The 25,007-nt window shown below is 37.2% G+C and overlaps 1 protein-coding gene and 2 pseudogenes across 1 annotated transcript in view; 1 reads left to right on the forward strand and 2 right to left on the reverse strand.

Moving 5' to 3' along the window:
- Window positions 1-7,187: 7,187 nt before the first annotated feature.
- LOC113198349 (small ribosomal subunit protein eS25 pseudogene) lies at window positions 7,188-7,557 on the reverse strand (annotated as a pseudogene).
- A 1,714-nt stretch (window positions 7,558-9,271) lies between these two features.
- The window catches only part of Ero1a (endoplasmic reticulum oxidoreductase 1 alpha), a 45,367-nt gene continuing 29,631 nt past the window's right edge, over window positions 9,272-25,007 (forward strand). Inside the window, exons 1-3 of the mRNA XM_026411031.1 lie at window positions 9,272-9,771; window positions 22,324-22,443; window positions 23,432-23,515. Coding sequence (XP_026266816.1) covers window positions 9,658-9,771; window positions 22,324-22,443; window positions 23,432-23,515 — 318 coding nt within the window. The 5' untranslated portion in view covers window positions 9,272-9,657. The remainder of the gene's footprint in view (window positions 9,772-22,323; window positions 22,444-23,431; window positions 23,516-25,007) is intronic.
- On the reverse strand, window positions 16,221-16,783 carry LOC113198358 (prefoldin subunit 3 pseudogene; annotated as a pseudogene).

Raw genomic sequence — 25,007 nt, forward strand, 5'->3', positions numbered from 1 at the left:
CCAGCATTGCCAAATAAACAAATGAATTCATATATGTACACACACACACACACACACACACATATATATATATATATATATATATTCTACACTTTACAAATAAGGTGCAAATTTATGTGAATTATTAAATGTCACAGAAAGGATGTCTTCAAATTTATTAGAAAAAAATCATATGGGTAATGTGTGAATTTTTTTAAAATATGACTTCTTTGTTTGCAGTAGACAGTAAACAAGGTGAAGTGGGCAGAGATAGTTCCTTCTCCCACTCAGTTATAACTACTCTGGTTAGACTAGTCTGTCCATACCAAAATATATCACCTCTGATATCAAGAAGAAGGGAAGGTAAGGCAAAGAAAAAAGGTCAGTTTTGGTTCAAATCAACAAATATGAGCACATACTAGCGAAGTATTTTAACATCACTCTTACCAATATTGTAAACTTCCTTGGAACCTTGTTCTTTTTCTTTTACCCATTTGGCAAAATTCAATTTCTGATGAACTTTCTATTTTCACCTATTTTGGCTATACTAACCCGGTTCCTATTTTATATGCACCTATAAGACTATATTTCTCTCCATCAGCAAATGTAGTTCAATATGTAATTATATGTTCACAAATGTGATTAAACCTTTAGTGTCTTCCCCTTCCCCAGTAGACTAAGCCCAAGAATTTACACAAGGATTGTGACTATGTATTGCTCATGACTGTATTACTGGTATATAGCACAGTGTCTAAAAACACAATATAGATAGATAGATAGATATAGATATAGATATAGATATATACATATGTATATGTGCATATATAAGTAGATTAGGAGACTTACATGTAAGTGTATTCACATTTACAGAATGAAAGAATATTTCAAGCACTATTATAAATAGGTTAAGCAGAGATACAAAAAAAAGACAAGAAATGTCACTGGTACTCAAGGAGTTTTAACTATCAGAATAGAAGTGATGTAGGAAGGTAGTGCAATATCAGTTTATTTTGGAGTCATAAAGAGTAATATCATAACAAAAAGTGATGAGCTAGATTTAGGCATTCATAAATCATGTAAGGATAGTCCCCCAATCTACTCTCCTACAATCCAGCACCGATTGGTATGCTGGTTTTAAAATATGTACACATTTTTTGTTTGTTTGTTTGTTTCTACTTTAAGCCTAATTCCTCTCCCCAGACTAGTATCTTTTTTTTTTTTTTTAATACAAGGGATTGAAGGTGGGGGGCGCTTAACCACTAAGCTACATCCCCAGTCCTTTTTATTATTTTTTATTTTGAGACTAGGTCTTGCTAAGTTACTTGGGGCCTCACTAAATTTCTGAGGAAGGCCTTGAACTTTCAATCCTCCTGTCTCAACCTCCCAACTCACTGGGATTACAAGTATTCGCCACCACACCCAGGCTGTCTTAGTGACTTGTTATGATGAATAGAATAAAGCAGAAGTGACAGTGTGGCATCTATTGAGACAAGGTCATAAAAAGTATTATGCCTTCCTCTTTTCTCTCAGAGCACTCCCTGTGGGGAGCCAGCTCCATGCCAAGAGGATGTATCAGCAGACCTACAGAAAGGCCCACAGCCAGTAAGGACCCACAAAGCCTCCTGTCAACAGGTGTGTGAGTGAGTGAGCTGTCTTGGTAGTGGATCACTCAGCCCTAGTATGACTTCAGATGACTGTAGGCCTAGTTATGATTGCAACAGCATGAGACTGAGTCATACAACCCAGGACAGCAGCTCCTAAATCACTGGCTCATAAAAAATGTAAGACAACAAATTTTGTTTGTTGTTTTAAGTCACTAACTTTGTTACACAGTGGTAGGTAACTAATACAACAGGAACTCATATTTTTTTTAGAGAGAAATTAGGAAACATTACCATGAAGGCAGGTGGCAACTACTTTTGCTCACATATCAACCATAACTTTGAGACAGGATCTCAATATGTTGCCCAAGTTGGTCTTAAACATATGGACTTAAGTGATCTTCCACCTTAGCCTAGATGAAAGTCACTGGGATTACAGACATGAACCACCATGGCCAGCAGACTCTTGAATTTTTAGAAAATTTTCATTTCAAATACATACTCCAGATACCTACCAGAAGGTACTTAATTAGATAGGTCCAAGGCTAAGCAGAATGATAACTGAGGTAGGACTAGAAGTTGGAGTCTCTAGGCTTCTGGAAAATACCAAAATAATGATTATAATTTAAAATAATAACTTTAAAAATATACACATAATTTTATATAATTTTTAAAAATACTACAAAGATTAGATTGAAAACAAAGAATCTATTACCTTACCCTACTCTAACCCTGAGTCTCATTTCCCCATTTTAAAGACATGTTTCTTCTATATTTACCTTTATATTTCTAAATATGCATATATTTCTTCCTTTTCCCTTTGTTTTGCTATACTTGAGCCTGAATTCATGGCCTTATGCATAGGAGGCCAGTGCTCTACCATTGAGCTACATCCTTAATCCTTGTTTTCTTTAAAGACCAGGTCTCACTAAGTTGCCCAGACTGGTGTTGAATTTGTGATACTTCTGCCTTAACCTCCTGAGTAGCGTAGATTATAAGGGTGTATCACTGTGCCCAGCATGTCGGCTATTTCTTGATATACCGATTTTAGGATTTGTGTGTGTGTGTGTGTGTGTGTGTGTGTGTGGTACTAGGGATTGAACCCAGGGGTGTCTTACCATTGAGCTGCACCCCAAACCTTTTTTCAATTTTTATTTTGCGATAGGGTCTCACTAAATTGCCAAGATTGGCCTCTAACTTGCTATCCTCCCAAATCACTGGGATTATAAGTATGCTTGGCTAGAATTTATCTTTTCACTTTTCAATTAAGAAGGTAAAGATTTACCATGTTTATATCACTTCAGACTCCCACTTTTCCTACTTCTATCTAATTATAGTTTCATTACAGGGCTATGTATCAAGAAAAAGACTATAATTATATTTGCCTTCTTGTAAAACCTTTTTGAACTGTCTGGAATAAAAAGTTATCTTTTTTTTAAACAAATGAGCTCAGTTTTGTTTTGTTTAATCTTTGATTTTCCCCAACTTTTCTACACAACTGTAAACCTCTGACAAGCGCTGTTCAGAAAGTCAGTGACATCTTGGATTCCCCCCAATTCTACTTTTCAACTACAAACAATGCTTCTGGAGTCTCAATCTTCTTGTTCTAAATTCTTACAACTTCTCTAACTCCTCTCCTATGTGCTATCTTCTCTTTCCTGATATTCCAGTTTTCTTTTTTGTTTTACTCCTTCGGTTAGTTGGATCACATTCTTTTAGTAATTTTCTCAGAAAGGATTCAAAGCTATACATTTGAGACCTGTGTATCTTAATATATCTTAAATCTACTCTGACACTTGAGTTTGCCTGGCTATAGAATTCTCAGAATTTTGAAGGCCTTGATTCATTGTCCTGTAGCTTCTAGTGCTTCTAAACCTCCCTTCTGATTCTCAGTTCTTGGCAGCAGACCAGGTTTCTGTTTTTTCTTAAAGTTTTATCTCTGTTAGGGGCATTTTCTACCTACTGAAGTAAGCATTCATGGTCCCTATCAATCTAAAAAGCCATCCTTGATTTTTGGCTAGTTTTTTTTTTTTTTATACCAGGGATTGAAACCAGGGGCGCTTTACTATTGAGCTACATCCTTATCCCTATTTATTTTTTATTTTGAGTAGGGTCTCACTAAATTGCTTGATCCTCCTGCTGCAGCTTCCCAAATCATCATAGGTATGTACCACCACGCCCAGCTTTGGATATTCTCTTGAATTACTTCAAAGGCTATTTCCTCGTCTCTGTTTTCATGTTCTGTCTTAGTGATACTCTTAGAATTAGTCAGAGTCTGTTCCTCTGTTCCCTTTGGATTAATCCTCTAATTTGTCATGTTTTCTCATCTGCTTCTACCTCTTTGTCTATTTATTCCACTATCTAGAATGTTTCTGTTGAAACATTTTGTTTTGTTACTTTTAGTTTACAAGAGCTCTTTCTTGTTCTCTGGTTGTTGGTTTTTGTAGAATCCATTTCTTATGTCTTTGAGGATATTGATTATCACTTTGTTTTTGTTTCTTCACTCTTCTTTTTCCTCAGTTCCTGTTTCCTATGTGTTTTGGCCTGCTTCATATTGGAGGCTTTCCTCATGAGCCTTGGCTTTCTGATCATTGAGTGAGGAACTATAAAGGCAGTGAAATTCTTAATGAATGTGGGGGGCATCTAGCTATCTTGTTGTTTGTTTGTTTGTTTTTAATTTTTTTTATTTGTCAATGGACCTTTATTTTATTTATTTATATGTGTTGCTGAGAATCAAACCCTACATATGCTAGGCAAACACTCTACCATTGACCCTAGTCCCTATCTTGTTTTTTTTTTGTTGTTGTTGTTTGTTTGTTTGTTTTGATGCCACTGTTTATTCTTGGAAGAATTTTACAGTCCTCTTTCAGAATGGGGATTGGGCAGAATGGGGTGAGTGGAAAGCAAGTGTGCATACAGGCCGCAGTCCAGGAGCTGAGCACCACCAGTGATCTGGAGGTGAGGGAGATATTTTAACATAGAGTAGCTGGTGGGGAAGTGTTCAGATAATCCATTCTTTTCTTCAGTTCAGAATTCTCACCTTTCTTTGGAATTGTTCTGAATTTAGAGTCTCTAGAGTTTGTAGCCATTCTGGACTAGATAATACTGAATGAATTTAGAAACTTTAATTTTTTTTTCTTATGAATCAATTGATAGTTGACCTCTGCTTTGTCTTTGGTTTTCCTGCATCACCTTTTATGTATTTTTGTCTTGTCACTTTGAATTCTATTGTGTTCCCACCCACAATTACTCTGTCCAATATTATTCCTTGGCTTCTAAGCTTATGGTATTTGTTTGAATATGTTTGTTTAAACAACACATTGCCCTGTGACATATCAGGTTGTTATTATATCTTCAGGTTTGTTAATTAACTAATTTATTTGTACACTCATTAATCCATTCACAAGTTGTCTTCTGAAACATATATATGGTCCTAACTGCTGAGGAACCTGAAAATATCAAGACAAGTCCTCTACCCACTTGTTGAATGAGGGAAAGCCTATACATAAACATATATTTTATTCCATATGATAAGTACACTTATACAACCTTATGGACCAAAGAAGAGGAATTAATCCAACCTCAGAGGAGGGGTTAGAGAAGACTTCATGGAGGTAACAGGGCCTGAGCAGAACCTTAAAGTAGTTAAAGTCACCCAAAGTAAGGCCCAGAGCTTGGGGCAGGGTAGTAAACATTTCAGGAATGGAAGCTCATTTCAGGTAGAAAGATTTTAAGACTGGAAACAACATTCGTGGATGGGGGAATGTTAGCAGTTTGATGATTTTAAGTTGGAGAGCTACTGGAAATGAAGCTGGAGTAGATGGGAAAGATCATGGGGGACCCTGAGTGACATTCTGAGAGTCTTGGGCTTAATTTTTCAGACAACTGGGAGCATTGAAGTTTTCTTAAAAAAGGTATAATGTGGTCAGATTTACATTTTTGAGACATCAACCTAGTGAGGAAAAGATTTTTTGAGGAGTACAAACTTGGAAGCTGGGTGATTATTTAAGGGAATGAGGAAATAAATCAGGTGAGGGACAATAAAGTCCTTGGTTGTAAAGATGGAGAGGAAGGAGTCAATGAGGATATATGTAGAGGACAGGAAGACAGAACTTGCTGTATCAACATATCGTGGGGAGTGAGAGAGCAGCAGGAATTGAAGATAGCTTCCTGCTTTATAGATAACTAGATAAATATGGTATAACCAAGTGTTTCTGAGAAACCAGATGGAAGTGTCGAACTAGACAGCTGAATCTTGAAGCTCAGGGGAGAGATCTGAACTAGAGATACAGATTTGGGAGTGATGAGTATAGAAGAGGTATTTAGAATCAGGAGACTGGGTGATTTTCTCCTGTGGTGGCTTAAACGAACACTGAACAAAAGATGGAATCCTGGGGAATATTCACATCTTAGAAGTGGGCTGGGGAAAAGCTCACAGAGGACATGGTTAAATAATATCAGAAAAGTATAGGGAGAAATTGGAGTGGTGGTGAATGTGGAATTCAAGGAGAGAAGAGTTGGCTTTATCAAAATGCGGCAGAGGTTTCATGAAAAATGATCACTGGATTTGGCAATAAGAATGTCACATAAAAAGGAAGATGTTTCCGGAGAATGGAGCCAGAAACCAGACTGCACAGTGGGTTAAGGCATGAAATGGAAATTAAGGAGTGACATCAGTAACTATATATAGCTCCTCTTTCAGGAACTTGAGGTAAAGGCAAAAACAGAGCTTAGGTGGCCTGCCTTCCCATCTCAGAGGATCCTAAGCACCTTAAGAGAAGCATCCAGCAATGTATCATGTTCATTTATAATTAATAAAGATCAGTTAGATAAGTAGCTCTAATCAAATAGTATTAAATCTTTAAATTTTACTTAGCCTTTTTTTTTTTCTGCTTCACATTATTTTCTTTCCTATCTTTTGAATGTTGGAAAAAGTGTAAGTACTCAGAGGTTACCCATAGAAATCTCCATGTCTCATTTTGAGAAATTGGGCTCAAGCCATTTCCTGCTTTGGTCATTAAAAAATAAATAAATAATAATAGGTGTCATTTGCACAGTAATCAGAATTCCATCAAGAAATGCTGTGTACATTAAGTTATGTTATTATAATCACTAGCATTAGAATAACGAGGTTGTGACCATGTTCATCTCTAAAAAATTTAATGTTGTTTAGTAAAGTCATAATAGATGGGAGGCTAGGCTTTCAGAAATCAAATGTTGAACTATGTACCCTGTGAGTGTTCTTGAAATAGTTGTTGAATGACTAACCATTTATTTCATGGGCCAACACAGATAAGCCTAATGATCAGGTAAGCCTATTTGAAGAAGTACACTCACACAAAAGATGGACTTAAAGGACTCTCAGGGAAATGTCAGTGATATAAAACTAGTTGACATGTCTAAAAATCCCTCACAAATCTGAAAGAAAAAATTATAACTATCAAGACAATAAAGTAAAAACATATGTCTTACATGGATATTATTTCTGGTAAGCTTGTTAGAAATCTGAGCAAGATTTTGAGTTTTATGGAGTAGAACTTCTTTTTTGTTGTTGTTGTTGTTTTAATAAAGTTTTATTTTTCCAAATGTACAGTTGATTGGATCTGTTCATGCATCCTCACCAACAGCTGGGGCATCTCTACCCTTGGTATTTCTGGTATAAATTACTTGAGCTCTGTGCTTTGAAACCAGTTTGATAAGCCCTTTACTGAGGAGCGTTTCAGCTTCCCTGGCCAGGAACCCTCAAATCTTCTGTCTCTCAGAGACCACAGCTGGGTCTTATAAGCTTATAGTTGGGAACTTCCTTACAGAGTTTGACATAAGAAGCTTTGTCAAGACTAAATTATTGAGCTTGTCCTGAACTTTGCCTTTGGACCAATTCTTCTTTTTTGGTTTGCTCCCAGATTTGTTCACTGGGGGTCCTTGTCTTTCTTGCCGACTTTTTGGCATCTTTCTTTGTGTCATCTTTGGGTGGCATTGCAAAGACTGGAGAGCAGCAGCTGCTACTGGAGCATTGTCAAGATCTGGAATGGAACTTCTATCATGGGGATATTGAAAATTTTAAGCTCCCTCAGGTTGCAGACTATTGCATCAGGGTGAAATCTTGAGCTGATTCATGCTTCCTTCTGAAGCTTTATTCTCATTTTGTTAAAAAATGTTTTAGTTGTCAATGGATCTTTTTTTAATATATATTTTTTAGTTGTTGGTAGACCTTTATTTTATTTATGTATTTATATGCGGTGCTGAGAATTGAACCTAGTGCCTCACACATGCTAGGCAAGCACTCTACACTGAGCTACCATTCTCATTTTTGATGGTCTAATATTCAATTAATACTATTGTCATAAGAAAGTCATTCATTCCAAAACATGTGCAAAAAGTTCCTTGTTGGTATCTCTGGGACTCTCAGGTATGTTTGAGACATAATCCTTGCTGAAAGAGTAATGTCATAAGATTACATAGTAATGCTGAAACAAACATGAGAGTGCAGATTTACTGATTTAAATTCATGTGGGTATATATGACATGCGGTATAGATCCAAAAGATCATAAGGTAATTTTGAGTTTCTTTAGGAACCTCCATACTGTTTTCCAAGTTGGTTGTGCATCGTTGGTGTCCCAGAGTCTCCTACTTAGGCAAGTGCTGCATTACTGAATGACATTCCAGCCCTTATAATTTGACATGGAGACAAAGTCTCCCTAAATTGCCCAGTCTGATCTTGAACTTGTGATACTCTTGCCTACCAACTACCTGGGATTTCAGGTTCCCAAGTAGCTAGGATTACTGGCCTGTTTCACTGCACCAGGCTATTGTCTTTCTGATAATAGCTATTTTAACAGGTGTGTTTTAAATTTGCATTTCCTGATGATTAGTGATGTGAGCACCTTTTCATATACCTGTTAGCTATTTGTATGTATTCTTTGGAAAGATGTCAGTTCAGCTCCTCTTCTAATTTTTTTAAATCCTCCCTGCCTCTCAGTACAGGATGGGAGGTGGGGGCATAAAAACCAGAGCCTGACCATATGGCATGCACTCTACCACTGAGCTATGCCCCATGTCCAAAATATTCCAACTTTTAATATACAGGATGTTGAAAAGCATCAGTTCTTTTTAAAAACAACAACCATAATAACAAAAATTCATAGACTAGTTCCTTGGCTGAGTGTTAAAAGATCAGAACTAGGAATCAGAGGACTTGGCTCTATCATATAATCTCACCTCTCTAGGCTTGTTTTACCTATAAAATCAGAAGGTGGTCCTGACAACAGCTTACCATTCCAGTTCACACTAGGCACATTTGGCTATGAAATGTGCCTAGTTCGTATAGGATACACACTGGGTTTACAAACAAAACTGAAATGTTTTATGAATAAAATTAATATGATTGCATTTTGAAATATTTAGCACATATTGGAATTAAATAAAACTACATTTAAAATAGTTTCGTTTGTTTCTTCTTGCTCTTTTGATGTAGCCACCAGAAAATCCAAATTACATATGCAACCCTGGTCTAAAAGATCTCTAATATGCCTTTCAGCTTTAAGACTCTGTCAGGGGCACTAAGGACACGCAATTCTCCTACGGTCGATTTCCTTGCACTGAGATACGGAAGGATTGGCCAGCAGTGAGCGGGTTGGGGCGGGGCCCCGCAGGAAAACACAGGCCCCTCCGGCTTCGGCTGCCTCAGGGGGTGGGCTGGACCCCGACACCGGCGCGGGGTCTGGGGACTTTGGGCTGGGCCGAGTCTCCACGCCCAGGGTGTCGGGGGCTCGGGGGCCCTGGGGTGAGCGCGGCCGGGCAGAGCCGGGAAGCGGGTTCTTGCGTCAGCCTCACGCGGCGGGAAGGAAGCCAGCCCCAGGCCCCGGGCGGCCAGCGCGGGCGCCACTGCACGTCCGCAGGCTCTGCCGGGAGGTGGCGGCCGCTGAGAGGCGGGAGAACCGAGGGCGGGCCTGGGGGGCGGCCCGGAGGTGGGGCGCCGCCGGGGGCCGGCCCGCTTGGGCTTCATCTGAGGGCGCGCGGCCTGCGCCCGAGTGCTGGGGACTCGGAGACGCGGGGTGACAAACGGCCGGAGCGGCTATGGGCCGCGGCTGGGGCTTCCTGATCGGCCTTCTGGGTGCTGTGTGGCTGCTGCGCTCGGGCCATGGTGGACAGCAGCCCCCGGAGACGGCGGCGCAGAGGTGCTTCTGCCAGGTGAGGGGTGTGCGCGTCGGTGCTTCGGGTCCTAGCACCCCTTGCCCAGGCTGCGCGCTTGGTGTGGAGACACCGGCAAGTGAGGGGATGGGGTACGTCACTGCACCTCCTATTGCCGGAACGAGCTCCCTGTGCTTCGTCACCGAGGTCTGGGTCCTCGGCAGCTGGTCTGGGTGGGCGAGGACCGGTCCTCCACCGCAGCCTGGACCTCAGCGCGCCCTGAGGCGCTTGGGACCGAGAGAGGGATGTGAGTGTCTGCTCTATGTTTTTACCAAATTGGTTTATACATCTCCTTTGGCCTTCCCTTCCCGGGGCAAAAAGGGGTGTGCTGACAGTGAGCACCCATACTCAGTATTCGCTATTTTCACAGAATCCGGGTCTTTGTAACTTCTAACTTTACCTGGAACTTGTGTAGCCCGTACCTGTGCTGGATGTCTTCGCCAACTTTTCTGGCCAGATCGGGCTTTTGTAGCCTGGGGAATGCTCTCATTCTCGTTGTCAGGCGGGAGAATGGCTTTGTGTGACTGTTTCTGTGTCCAAGCCCAGCTGCCTGCTATCTTTGGGGGGCTCTGGCTGCCCTGTGGCTTCTTGCCCTGTGCTTTCTTTTTCCTGAATGTAATGATCTCTTATCGTGACACTTTCAAAGCTGATATGAATGGAAAGATGGCCAAGGAGTTTGATTACAAGTTTATTATGATTATTTCTCTGTAAGAGATGTTGAGTTCCCTGAGCAAAAAATCTCAAACTTAACAGTTTTCCTGCATCTCAGTGTACTATCTTTCAAAATCATTTTTTCTTAAAGTCACCTTTTGGGGGACTTCTATCAAATAAAGGTTACGTTTTATACAAAATTGGAGCATCCAAATTATGAAGTAGATTTTATTATTTATGATCAGAAATAACATCAATGTGTGTAGGGGTATGTTGCATTATCATGGAGGAAAGAAGCACTTTATGGGAGCAAGAGGTACTGTCCCTTTCACTGTTTTAAATTCTTGGACCTTGTTTTGCTGAGTGATTTGGGAGTAGAGATGGGCAATATCTGGGAGCCTGTAATGGAACTTGAAAGAAAATTGCTGCATTACAACCAGGACATTGGAAAGCCCCTTCACCTTCTGTGATTGCAAACAGCACATAATCAAGTACTTGAAACGAAAAAGGGCTCATTTCCATCTGATTACAAATATTACATACACAAAGTTTAAATATTTAAAAAATAAATAAGGTAGAAATAAGTCTTTAACATATTCAGTGCTTAAACATGTCCAGTGTAACATTTTCAATGATATTCTGGAGGTTTGGATAATGGAAAGAAGTTCTGTTTAACTCTTTGACTTTCACTTTCTCTCCAGTAACCTTTTAGAGGTCTCCTTAAAATTGGGGAAGTTTTAATTTTTCTATATATTTTTTTTCTGATTAGTGATTAACATCCTCTGATGTACTCCCCAACACAAAAACATGTTTTTTTTTTTTTCCTTTTAAACAAGATTGGTTGTTTTTCAGAGTCGACTTTAACAAATAGTGAACTATTTGGATGTGGTGGTCTATACCTGTAATCCCAGCTACTTGGGAGGCTGAGACAGGAGGATTGCAAGTTCAAGGTCAGCCTGGCAACTTAGAGAGACTCTGTCTCAAAACAAAAACAAAACCCAAAAAGGAATGGTAAATAGGGTAGCACAACCAAAAAAAAAAAAAAAAAAAAAAAAATGGTGTACTTAAAAACACAGATCATCAATTCTCATTTAAAAAATAAAACAAAAGTGTACATTAGTTCTATTATGACCAATAATAGAAAAGATGAGAGTGAGGGGAGAAGTGGTGAGAACAAAAGACAAGAAGAGATGAGTGCTACAAATCATTTATTCAACAAACTGTGTACATTGATTTAAGAGTTTGGTAAACAGAAACAACTAGGGTATGATCCTTACCCTGGAAAGCTTACAGTGTGGTGAGTGATGTTCATTGGGAGCTGATAGGAGGTACAGATCCTAGGCACTTAAAAAAACAAGTTAGTAAATATTGCTAGAAAATGTATTAAAAACTAAAATTTCACCTAATGTTTGGAAATACAACTTAAAATATTCTCTGGTTTGATTTACAGTATCCAATGAGCTGCAAAGTCTTGTGAATTCTGTATTGTTAATAGTCTTATGTGTTTGTCCCTTCCTGTTATCTGTCCTTGCCACTTCTGCTTTGGGTTTCCACATCACTGTCTTACAGTAGCACAGGGTGCCTGGCTTAGAGTTGGGGTTCAGTTTATAATATATCAGCTGTGATTTGAGCCAGAGCAGCATATAGTTGTTCTACCTTAGGAAGTCATTGAAATAAAAATGTCTAGATCTCTACAAATGATCAGATTAATCTTAATAAGCATTTGTTGAGGCCTATTGTCAAAAAGTTTTGAGTGATCAAAAAATGAATTTAGGAGCTGGGGTTGTGGCTCAGTGGTAGAGCACTTGCCTCACATGTCTGGGGCACGGGGTTCGATCCTCAGCACCACATAAATAAATAAAATAAAGGTATAAAAAATTAAAAGCTGGGCATGGTTGCATATACCTGTAATTCCAGTGGCTCATGATGCTGAGGCAGGAGAATTCCAAGTTCAAAGCTAGCCTCAGCAATTTAGCAAGGCTCTAAACAATTTAGGGAGACTCTGTCTCAAAATAAAATGTAAAAAGGGCTGGGGATGTGACTCAGTGGTTAAATGCCCCGGGTTCAATCCCTGGCACCCCCCCCCACAACCTAAAAAAAAAAAAATAGAAGTTTAACATTCCAGAATACTGAACCTGGTATATAATTGGTGCTTAGCATATATTAAGGAAATTATAGTACAAGATGTAAGCACTATGCCAGTAGAAATATATATATATTTTAATATTTATTTTTTAGTTTTAGAGAGACACAATATCTTTTATTTTATTTTTATGTGGTGCTGAGAATCGAACCCAGTGCCTCATGCATGCTAGGCGAGCGTGCTGCCACTTGAGCCACATCCTCAGCCCCAGTAGAAATATTTAAAAAATTTTTTTCTGCTTAGTAAAGCATTTGCATGTTTTTCTGGAATCATTCTTTTAGAGTGGATTAATAGCTCCAAATGAATCTCTCTGAACTTGGTCAGTATTATAAATGCCCGTTAGTTGACATAAAATCCTACTACACTTATTTTTATTATAGGTTGTAAATTCTTTTGTTAATAGCATTTCAGTGTTAGTTGTTCAAATAACTAATGGTTAATTGCTTGGGACTTATAAAATCTTCCTTGTATACTACCTCTTGCTTTTCTTTCTTTCTTTTTGTAAGTCAATCTATTTTAACAAATTTACAGAAAATTGGCTTTGAATATATAAGCCTATGAAGTTTAATACTAGTATAGTTTGTATAAACAACCTTATAACCAGGACCTGACCTTTCTTTAAACCAAAATAGGATTTGTAATATTTGTGTGGGCTTAAAGCAAATGAAGGTCTTTCACAGTTTATTATCTCTTTTGACAATTACTATCCCATTATTTACCATTAGAAAGAATGAAATAATAGAACTTTAGAAATCCCAATTAATGTAATCCTAGGATGTATTTTAAAGAAATAACCTCAGAGGAAATATTGAAGCCCAGATAAGGAGGCAGTATAGACATCTTTTACATTTAATTAAAAATGAGTATAACTCCTATGCACTCAAAATGTTTTTGCCAGTCTTAGTATGGCAAGTGCTAATAACACTCAGAGGCATTGAAGTGTGGTAGAGCTGCATCAGGCCAATGAAAGGAGAGTAGCTCAGATATCTAAAATTACTTCTCCAAAAGTGGATTATTTTTAGTTTGGAGTGCATTGTAGATATACTCTGCAAACGTGTATTTTAATAGATTTAACCTGTCAAGTGTCTCCTTAGGTCAATTTTTAAAGTGGATTTAATTGTTAGCCCAAGTGACAGAGCCATGGGAGAGACACTCGGTTATATGTTGGGTGGCGGGTGGAAATAAGCCCAGAATTAGAACCTAGTCACAAGGATCTTTGAAACAGGTTTTACTGGAGAGGTGTTCATTGACTGAATGCCTGCCACATTCCAGGCTTTTCTGAATAAAAGGGTGTAAAACAAATATTTTTATAATGATGGCTGTGTAACAAAGTTTTAGAGAGACTTCAGACTTTAAAGTGGTAGTTGCTCCCCACCCCACCTATTTTTTTTGTGGTGCTAGGGACGAAACCCAGGGCCTTATATAAACTAGGCAAGGATTCTGCCACTTAGTATACCCCCAACCCTAATGAGTTGGTAGTTCTTAAATTCCACACCCTTCTACTTGGGATAGAACTTTGGTATATCCATGCTTCTATTGACAGGGTTGCCCTCACGTACTGTTAAGGAGTGAATTATCTTCATGGTCTTCCTCCTACACTTGTGCTGTTTTGTATCCTTTGATCTACATCTCCTCATTTCCTTCTCCCCCAACCATAAGTAACCACTGTTTCAGGTCTCTATCTTTGTATTTGAACACACATGCTTCCTTTTTTAACACCATAAATTCTGCATATAAATGAGATCATGCAATATTTTTTCTGTGTCTGGCTTATTTCACTTAGCATAATATCTTCCAGGTCTATCTATATTATGGACAATATCATGTGTGTGTCTGACATTTTCTTTATCCATTTGTGGGTAGGCATTTAGAAATCTAATGTACAATATGAGGACTATAGATAATAATAGTGCATCATATTCAAGATTTTTGCTAAATGAGTAGATAATAGCTCCTCTTGCCATGATGGTCGGGGGAATAATTGTGACGTGTTGGATATGTTAATTTGCCCCACTAGTAACTATTTTACTATATATATATATATATATATATATATATATATATACATACATATATATGTAGGTATATATCTGTATCTGTATATATAACATTCCATGTCACATATCTTAAATATGCACATAAGATTTATTTTTAAATTTTTATGTTATTTTTTATGGTCCCCAAACAAAATGAAATTAAATATACCTGAATCTCTGTACCAAATAAATCATACTTTGAGCACATACATTTATTTATTTATGTTTTCTTCTTCTGTATTGAGGCATAATTGACAAAAATTGCATATATTCAATGTATACAACATGACATTTGATATACATATATTTTGGGAGATGATTACTATAATAAAGTTGACTTACATATCTATTACTTCACATAGTAACCTTTTTTGTACACCTGCATGGTGAGATTACTTAAGAATTTCAAGTATATAATACATTATATGACCTTGTACAGTAATAGTCACCATACTGTACATTAAGTCTCCAGAATTTATTAATATTTTACTACTTTCTGCACCCACAACCCCTAGTAACCACTTTTCTCCTTTCTGATGCTATAGGTTTGATTTTTTATTTTAGATTTCATGTATCAATGAAATCCTGACATTATTTCACTTTGCGTCTGGCTTATTTTGCTTAGCATAATGTCCTCCAGGTTCATCCAGGTTGGCAGGACTCCTTGACAGATACTTAGATTGTTTCTATATTCCAACTATTGTGAATAATGATGCAGTGAACATAGGAGCGCAGATATCTCTTTAATGACAGAACTATTTTTATTTTCTTTGGCTATGTATCAAGGAAGTGGAATTGCTAGATCATGTGATAGTTCTATTTATTTATTTTGTTTTTGAGGAACCACCTTGTTTATCATAGTGGGGCTGTACCAATTTACATTCCTGCCAACAATGTATAAGGGTTCTGTTTTCTCTACAGTCTCATCAATATCTGTTATTTATTTTATTGTGGTTTTGATGTGAATTCCCCTGATGATTACATGATAAGTGATATTGAACACATTTTCCACATATTTGTTTGTTAGTCCTTTGTATGTCTTTGTAAAAATTTCTATTCAGGTTCTTTTTTCATTCTTTTTAGTGAGCCCTTCCTCCCACCCTCTTTGTCTCTCTCTTGAGTTGCATGAATTCTTGGTATATTTGGGATATTAACTTCTTATCAGACAGGTATACCGTTTGCAAATTTTCTCCCATTTTACAGGCTGTTTTCATTTTGTTGATTTTTTTCCTTTGCTGTTCAGAAACATTTTAGTTTGATGTAGTCTCACTTATTAATATTTTTAAAAACGTTTTAATCACTGTTGCTGTTAAAAAACATTCAGTTATGTCTGTCTTGAAGAATGAATGCTGGAGTATTTAAAATAACACATTTGTAAAACTGAACCACATTTTTTAGGGGGAGGGTACCAGGATTGAACTCATGGGCCCTTGACCACTGATCCATATCCCCAGTCCTATTTTGTACTTTATTTAGAGACAGGGTCTCACTGAGTTCTTAGCGCCTCACTTTTGCTGAGGCTGGCTTTGAACTTGTGATCTTCCTGTCTCAGCCTCTAGAGCCGCTGGGATTACAGGTGTGCACCACCACACCCAGCAACCTGAACCAAATTGTCAGCATTATGCTTTGTTCTTGGTAGACTCCTGTTTGTTTCTGCTCTTCATGTCCTATTATAAACCCTGGCCATATTGACTTCTGTAGTAGTAATTGATCTCAAAGAAAGTCAATGTTTTCCTTAAGAGAATCCAGATTTTTTTTGTGGTAGTTGATAAAGTCTTTCCCAACAATGCCTGAGCTTCACCAGTATCATATTCAACTATTACATAAGCCTCCAACCACAGACAAACTGTATCAATAGGAGGAAACAAAGCTTTGCAGTGCAGGTTGTCTGTCAGTAAGAATTCGGTCTCCAGGCAACTGGTGGGCTATTTATTTCCATCTGCATGTATTTTAGAATTTACAAAATCTGCTTCATTTCAGGAATCTGACCTTTAAGCCTCCTTTTCTTGAGCAAGGTTCAGTTCCATAACCTCGTACTTTTGGTACTATTCATCCAGCTTCTTTAGTATTGTATCTGCAGTCTCATTCCTAGGCTGTTTCATGAAGAAATCCACATCTTCCACAATGACATGTCCTCAGGAATCCCCAGGTGGAGTTACCTGTAACCTGCAACCACTTCTTGTATGCCCCAACAGTCCCCTAAGCAGATACCTTTTTGAGAAATATAGCATGAGACTAACTGCCTACTCCTGCTTATTTTTGTTATTATTGCCTATGTTTTTACTACCATCTCCAAATTATCACTGCCAAGACCAATGTTGTGGACCTTTCTCCTGTGTTTTTTGTTTGTTTTAAGGAGTTTTATGGTTTAGCATTTTGTTTAAGTATTTAATTCTGTAAAGTTGATTTTTTAAAATGTAAGATAAAAAAACTTTTTTTTTTTTTTTTTTTTTTGGACATGGATCCAGTTTTCCCAGCACCATTTATTGAGGAGACCGTTCTTTCCCCATTGTGAGTTTTGGAACCTTTGTCAAAGTTTGGTTGTCCATGTATGCATTGGCTTATTTCTGTAGCCTCCATTGGGTTCCATTGGTCTGTGTGTCTGTTTTTGTGCTGGTACCATACTATTTTATTACTATAGCTTTTATAATGTAATTTGAAGTTAGGAAGAAGGCTGCTTCCAAGTCTGTTCTTCTTGCTTAAGATGGCTTTATGGGGCTGGGGTTGTGGCTCAGTGGAAGAGAACTCGCCTAACATGCTTGAGGTACTGGGTTCGATTCTCAGCACCACATAAATGTAAAATAAAAGATATTGTGTCCACCTAAAACTAAACACTAACTATTAAAAAAAGTTAAAAAAAGATGGCTTTGGGCTGGGGATGTGGCTCAAGCGGTAGCGTGCTCGCCTGGCATGCGTGCTGCCCGGGTTCGATCCTCAGCACCACATACCAACAAAGATGTTGTGTCCGCCAAGTACTGAAAAATAAATGTTAAAAAATTCTCGCTCGCTCTTTAAAAAAAAAAAGATGGCTTTAATTATTTGGGGTCTTTTGTGGTTCATATGAATTTTAGGATTGCTTTTTCTATACCTATGAGAAATGTCAACGGAATTTTGAGAGGGATTGCATTGAATCTGTAGATGGCTTTGTGTACTATGGACATTTTAGTATTACTAATTCTTCAAAATCCACGAATGTGGGATATCTTTTCATTTATTTTTGTCTTCAGTATCTTTCATCAACATTTTATAGTTTTTTCAGTGTAAAGATCTTTCACTTTCTCAGTTACATTTCTTGCATTTATTCCTTTTGATGCTATTGTAAGTGGGATTGTCTTCTTCGTTTCTTTTTCAGATATTTTGTGTTAATTTATAAAAATACAACTGATGTTTGTTTGTCGCACTTTAAGTTACACCTCCCCAGCCCCGAAACTGTACTGATTTTTGTATTTGATTTTGTATTCTAAAATTTGTTTGTTAGTTCTAACAGATTTTTGGTGGAGTCTTTAGGGTTTTCTATATACTATGTAAGATCATGTCATCTGTAAACAGAGACGATTTACTTCTTCCTTTTCAATTTAGATACCTTTTATTTATTTTTTGTTGCCCAGTAGGACACTTTGAACACTTTTAAAGGCATTTCATAAAAGAATGAGTATGAAGAGTAAAGTCTTACACCACTTTGAGTGAAAAACTAAAATTATATGGTAGGACTAGAATTTGTTGATATTTTAAGAAGAAAACTAGAAGATGTTTTTTTGTTTGGTCATTCATTGCAAATTAAAGAATATCTGTAACTAGAAAATAGTGAGCAAATAGATCAGTGTAATTTTCTTTTCTCTTATCTTTTGCATTTGGCTAAATCATCCAGAATCAATGGAGAAAGTTTCTGAGACTGTCTTCCCTGCTAATTTATTATTATTATTATTATTATTATTTAGTTCTTTATTCCATTGGAGCTACAGATGTCAAATTTTCAGAAAATTTTGACTGCAAACTTACCCTACTTTTTTTTCTCTTTTGTAAGAAAATGTCACAGGAGAATAGTAAGATCTCTGTCACCAGAAGCATTTAAACAAAGGTTGGGTGATAATAATGCTTAACACTTACTGAACATTTGCTCTGTATTATTTTATCCTGATATCAAATCTGTGAGATAATAACTATCATTATTTTGTATTAAGATATTGAATTGAGGAATAGAGAGATTAACTAAGTTGGATAAGGTCAAAATTTAGCTAAGTGACAAAGATGAGATTCTAACCTAAGAAGGTCTGACTCCAGAGCATGCATACTAACCATTGATGAACACTGCCTCCTCCTTAAGGTGCATCTATGGAGGGGGTTGCTGAGTTTTGCTTGAGAGGTTGCGATAGAAGGCCTTCAAAGGCTTTTCAGCTCTTAGGAGACTAGGCCTTTAAACTGGGTGATGTTATATGTCAGTCCTACACTGGTATTTATATATACCATCCTTAACCTGGGTCTTTTTTTAGTTGTAGGTGGACATAATACCTTTATTTTATTTGTTTATTTTTATGTGTTTCCGGGGATCAAACCCAATGCCTCATGCATGCTAGGCAAGCACTCTATCACTGAGCCACAATCCCAGCCCCTCAACCTGGGTCTTTTTATTTCCAGCTATTATTTTGGCCCCTTACCTAAGACTGATGATTTCATGAAGTCTAGAGCACTGAGCTTCAAATTTTAGTGTACATTATGCATTTTTAAAAAATTCAGATTCCTGAGGCAGGTCCAGAGTTGTCTCTCAGTGGGAGACAGTGAAGAGTTACTTCAGCAACACTGAAGCACATCCTTGTTATAGTCTGGCACCTGTCTTTTGGTCTTAGATTAGGTAATAGGATTTTGATTTGTTTCCAAGAGTCTGTCCTGGTTCTAGTAACAGGTTTTCTACCTTAGCCCTTTCCTGTGACTCTATTTTGCTAACATGCCTTGTTTTCTAGTTACTAGAACTGGGCTTGCAATATACCTGCTAGGCTTTCTTCCAGAGATCAGGTTCTGCTGCCTGTTGGCAGGCTCACCTAAACTGTCAGATGGCTTGGATTTCCAAGTAGCTTCCTGTCTTGTCTTTGCTGGGCTCTCTACTTCTACTGAAACCCTTGCCATCTTTATGTGGCTTCCTTATCTGTCTTGCTACCTGTGGTTACAGTGGAGAATACCTCCTATTCCATAACTAACATAAGGGGCAGGAGACTTAAAAATCCAACATTTGACCTGCCTCCTTTTCCTCGAATGTCTCTTGGCTACATGTCACCTCTTTTCCTTTCTGATTTGGGACTTCTCAGAGCTTCCTTTGTATTTGGTTTATACAGATAGGTAGAATGTTGGGTGTGAAGGGTTGTTTATCGTAGCTGCCTGCTTATCTTGCTATGTTGAGTGACTTCCTGCCCAAGTGTGCTTGTGTGCTCTGGGGCACTGAGCACTGTCACAAATGACATGGTAGTACAGAGGTACCATTAGAGAGTGTGGCACTATTCTCAGTGATGAGTGACAGTGGATAGCATTCATCCATTCATTTACCACCATTCCATAAATAATTATTGTTCATCTACTGTGCACTTTCTAAAAGCATGGTGCTAAGTACTGGAAACACAAAGATGAACAAATATGATTTTGCCCTCAAGGATTTTATTCTCTGGTGGGCAGGAGGGAGATAGTAAATTCAGCACAGTGAGGTATTTTTATACTATAGCAGTATGTGAATGCTCTGGGAGCACACAGGAGAGGCAGTTAACCCAGTAGTGATGAGATATGCCTGAGAGATGCCTTCTGGGAAGTGGGTACACTGAGCTAGGTCTTGAAGATATATTCTTACTGTGAAAATGAATTTCTGGGGGAAAAATGGATTGCTCCAAACTCTTTCAAATTTTTCCTGTTCTTTTGTTTCCTTTTGTAGCTTAGTTTCTCTGCTTTGCTGGTGTTCTTTTGGCCTTTGTGGTCTTTCTGGGCCCGTTATTCTTTGAATAATAATTTGTACCAAAGGGGAGAAACAGTCTTTTGTCCTTAGAAGTTTTGCTTTTAATGTTCAAAAGAACATGTGAAAAATCAAATCATCTAGATTATAAGCACTTTAGTGTTATTAGTATCCAAAATTAGGATTCATTGGGGCTGGGGGTGTAGCCCAGTGCTAGAGTGCTGCTTCACGAGCTCCAGGCCCTGGGTTCAACCCCCTGCACCAAACATGCACTGTGCACACACATAGAATGAGCACTCTAAGATTGTGGTGTACTCAGAATTTTCAGTAGGCTACAAGGACACATTTGCATATGAAATGAAAACAGTTATTATATGACAAAATATGTAGATCAGATTTCTAGAAACTGAATTAGCCCCAAACAAATAAGATTAGAAAAATCATTAAAAAATCTTAGCTCTTGAATATTGCTGTTATAATTCAAAGTCTTCTTGTCTCTTAGGTGAAAATTTTCCAAACTGTTTTGTGATAGTCTCAAATTAAAAGTTATTGTATGATTTTATATATTCCAAAGGATAAACACCTAAATTTAATATTTCAATAAATATTTTTACTTTGTTTCTTACAAGTAGATTTTAACAATATGTTTTTATAGGCAGTATGGATCCCTAAAATATAATCCAATGTGGTTTACAATGAAGACATTCAGACCACAGAAGGGTCTCTCTTTTTTTTTTTTTTTTTCCCTACAGAATGCTGCCTGTCCTCAGTCCTTCTCCAAGGTTTTTTTTTTTTTAATCATTATGTGGTTGTTTTTTTAAAAGAAATGTTTAATTACTTCTGTTACATGTTTGCTTAGCCTCAAATAAACATCTAGGAATTTTAGTTTCACAACTGAAAACATCATCTGATTATAATATAACTTCCCATTGTATCCTCATAAAGGTATATTTAATAGTTTATCTAGTAACTAGGATTTAAGACCTCAATATTGAGCATTTGAAAATCAGAATTGGCTTTGTGATCAGTTTTCTATTTCAGTTTTGCTAATATAAATCATTTCTAAGCACCATTCCAAACCTATAAAAAATTATTATGGCCCATTATCTAAGGATTGTTAAAAATTTATAATGATTTATGTTTTTTTTTTAATTCAGTGACACGTCTTTTTATATAGTCATCAAGTCTCTGACCTATACATCCTCTAAAAATGAAAGGAAAACTGAGACAACTGAAATTATACGACTCCAGGGTCTCAGGAAAACCAACAATGGGATACACTTGGGTTTCAGGAAAGATGGGTGGAAGTGGGAACCTCTAGGCAATCTGAGTAACAGGTGCTATCTCTTATTAATGCTTGTGGGAGTGTCTTTTAAGATCTTTTCTCTCTCTGCTGACTAGCTCACATGCTTATCTGTTCACATGATGGAATATAGTCTGAGTTTATGTGTTCACAGGTCTGGTCACAGGGAGATACTTCTCTCCCTTTTATTTCAGTGCCCATCTTTGGTCTAGTTATCTGGGGTCTGGAAGGAGGGGTACAGAATGACTTTGAGGGAACTAGCTCTGTGTGTGTGTATTTTCATGAGCCCAGCACACCCTACAGAATTGCTCTAGGGATGTAGTAAGAGCAACAGTATCACTAGACTATTGTCATACCCCATCTTGGAAAATTATGAGGGGTGGATAAAGGTTGGTTGAGTAAGAGGTATTTCATAATAACCACGTGAGGAAAAAGAATCTTGTTGCATCTTGGACATTTTTGGTTTATTGTTTCATTTTCTTTGGAACAGGTTAGTGGCTACTTGGATGACTGTACTTGTGATGTTGAAACCATCGATAGATTTAATAACTACAGACTTTTCCCAAGACTACAAAAACTTCTTGAAAGTGACTACTTCAGATATTACAAGGTACTTTTAATTTTAATTTTTTTATAAGAATACTTTAAATGGATAATTACATTTTCTTAAGAATTACTAAGCTTCAAAATTGTGGTTATTATTTAAAATTGAGAGAAACTTTACTCAGGAAATTCACTTTATATTAGTGAACCATTTGGTTCTGAAACCATCAATTGGATACTTTTAATAAAAAAATGATAGTTTTGTACTGTATAGTTAGGAACCACCTGTTTAAATTGAAGTTAGAACAAAAACTTATTTCTATCCAAACAGTGAGTACATAATTTTCTCAAACATCAGATTTGCACTAATTAATTAAAATAACTAAATTAAAAAAATTAGAAACAGTATGGTTTTATTTAAACTCATTATTTTAACAAGTCACTTGTAGCATTTTATCTTGAGATAACTACTGGAAGAATTTAGAAAATCTGATCATTGAAGTCTTTAGTTGTAGTTTGAGTTCACAATTTAACTTTTCTCTACTTGGTAACTGTTTCTTGCTTTAAAAAGTATGAGTTGAGCTGGGCACGGTGATGCATGCCTGTAATCTCAGCGGCTCTGGAGGCTGAGACAGGAGGATCACAAGTTCAAAGCGAGCCTCAGCAATGGTGAGGCGCTAAGCAACTCAGTGAGACCCTGTGTCTAAATAAAATACAAAATAGGGCTGGGGATGTGGTTCAGTGGTTGAGTGCCCCTGAGTTCAATCCCTTGTACCAAAAAAAAAAAAAAAAAAAGTTGATAATGTAAGCTGTTTTGATTCCTGGTTGCCGTATGTTCAGGGTCTGGTTAATGGCTGTCTGTGTCTTTGTAACTGTCTTATCAATTTGCCTATGCCAGCTATACACATACAGCCAATGGAACTGGGTGACTAATAAGTGGAAGAAATAGCAGGATTGTAACATATCACATAACCAGTTCATAGCCTCACAATTCAGCAGTTGTCAATTATAATCTTGGGGTTCTTATTTTTAAAACTCCTACGATTATTCTACAGGTAAACCTGAAGAAGCCGTGTCCTTTCTGGAATGATATCAGCCAGTGTGGAAGAAGGGACTGTGCTGTCAAACCTTGCCAATCTGTAAGAACTATGTGTACCTTTAAGATCTATTGCACCTATTTTCATCCAATACAATTTTTTAAAGGGGGCCAAGATAACCAAATAATAATTCAATCCTTAGTTTAAATATAACATTTAATATTTATGTATTGCAAATATAAATGTCTAAGTGTAAAACCTATTTTGAATTAAACTGACTTCATAATGATAAAATTTTTGTTGTTAATATAATCCCTTGATTTATTCGAGAGATTAGTTGTGCTCTTGGCTTGGTATTTGTTTTTCTTCCTACATCTTACCTGAAAAAGTTATGTATATGGTATAATCAAATGAAATTAATTGAAGTATAATTAAAATTCCTTTACTTTTTAAAATAAATTTTGTTTTTTAGTTGTAGTTGGACACAATACCTTTATTTTATTTATTTATTTTTATGTGTTGCTGAGGTCAAACCCAGGTAGGCGAGCGCTCTACCGCTGAGCCACAACCCCACCCCAAAATTTCTTTACTTTTTTGATATAATTTTTTCTTGGATTTCCTGGGGTAGAGATTGAGAGTGGACGAAACACCTGATTTTACTTTGGAATCTCAGAGCATTAAAAATTGAAGTACTCTGTGAAAGTAGAGATTTTTGAAATACTTTGAAATGAAGTAGGTTTTGCCTCCCTTTAAAAGCAGTTAGTAGAGTGCTTGCCTATATGCAAGGTCCTGGTATGAACAACAACACTGAAGGAAAAAAAAGTATATTTTCATTTTATTTATTTTTATTGTGACAAAATATGTATAGAATTGAATTTACAATTTTAACCATTTTTAAGTGGCATGAAGTACATTCATATTGTTGTGGAGCTGTCACCCTTCACCTGTCTCCAAAACTTTCTCATCCTCCCATACTGAAACTGTTGCCACTTGACCACTAACTCCCAGGTCCCCCCCCCCACACCCCCCCCCTGCCTCTCAGTATTTGGCAACCACCACTCTGTCGTTTTCTCTGTGAATTTGAGTATTATAGGCACCTCCTTTAAGGGAAATAATACTATATTTGTCCTTTTTTGCATATGCTTCTATTTCATGTAGAGTGATGTTTTTAAGTTGATATATATTATAGCATTTATTAGAATTTTATTCCACTTTAAGGCCAAGTTACAATGTTGCACCGTATGTCTGTACTAAATTTTGTTATATTTTAATCTGTTGATACACTTTTGTGTTGTGGAAACACAACAAGAGCCTTTGGCTCTTATGGATAATTCTGCTGTGGACATGTGTATATAAATAGCTCTTCAAACCCTTATTTTCCTCCTCCTCCTCCTCCTCCTCCTCCTCCTCCTCCTCCTCCTTCTTCCTTCTTCCTTCTTTCTTTCTTTTCTTTTGTTTTTTTGTTTTTGGATTGAACCTGGGCCCTGGAGCTTGCTAAGCACATGTTTTATCTGAGCTATATCCTCAGGCTCTCAAATTTTGTGGGTATACCTAGAAGTGGAACTGCTGGATCATATGGTAATTCTAGGTTTAA

Source organism: Urocitellus parryii, chromosome 6 (genome assembly GCF_045843805.1).
Source record: "Urocitellus parryii isolate mUroPar1 chromosome 6, mUroPar1.hap1, whole genome shotgun sequence".
In the NCBI taxonomy this organism is placed as follows: domain Eukaryota; kingdom Metazoa; phylum Chordata; class Mammalia; order Rodentia; family Sciuridae; genus Urocitellus; species Urocitellus parryii.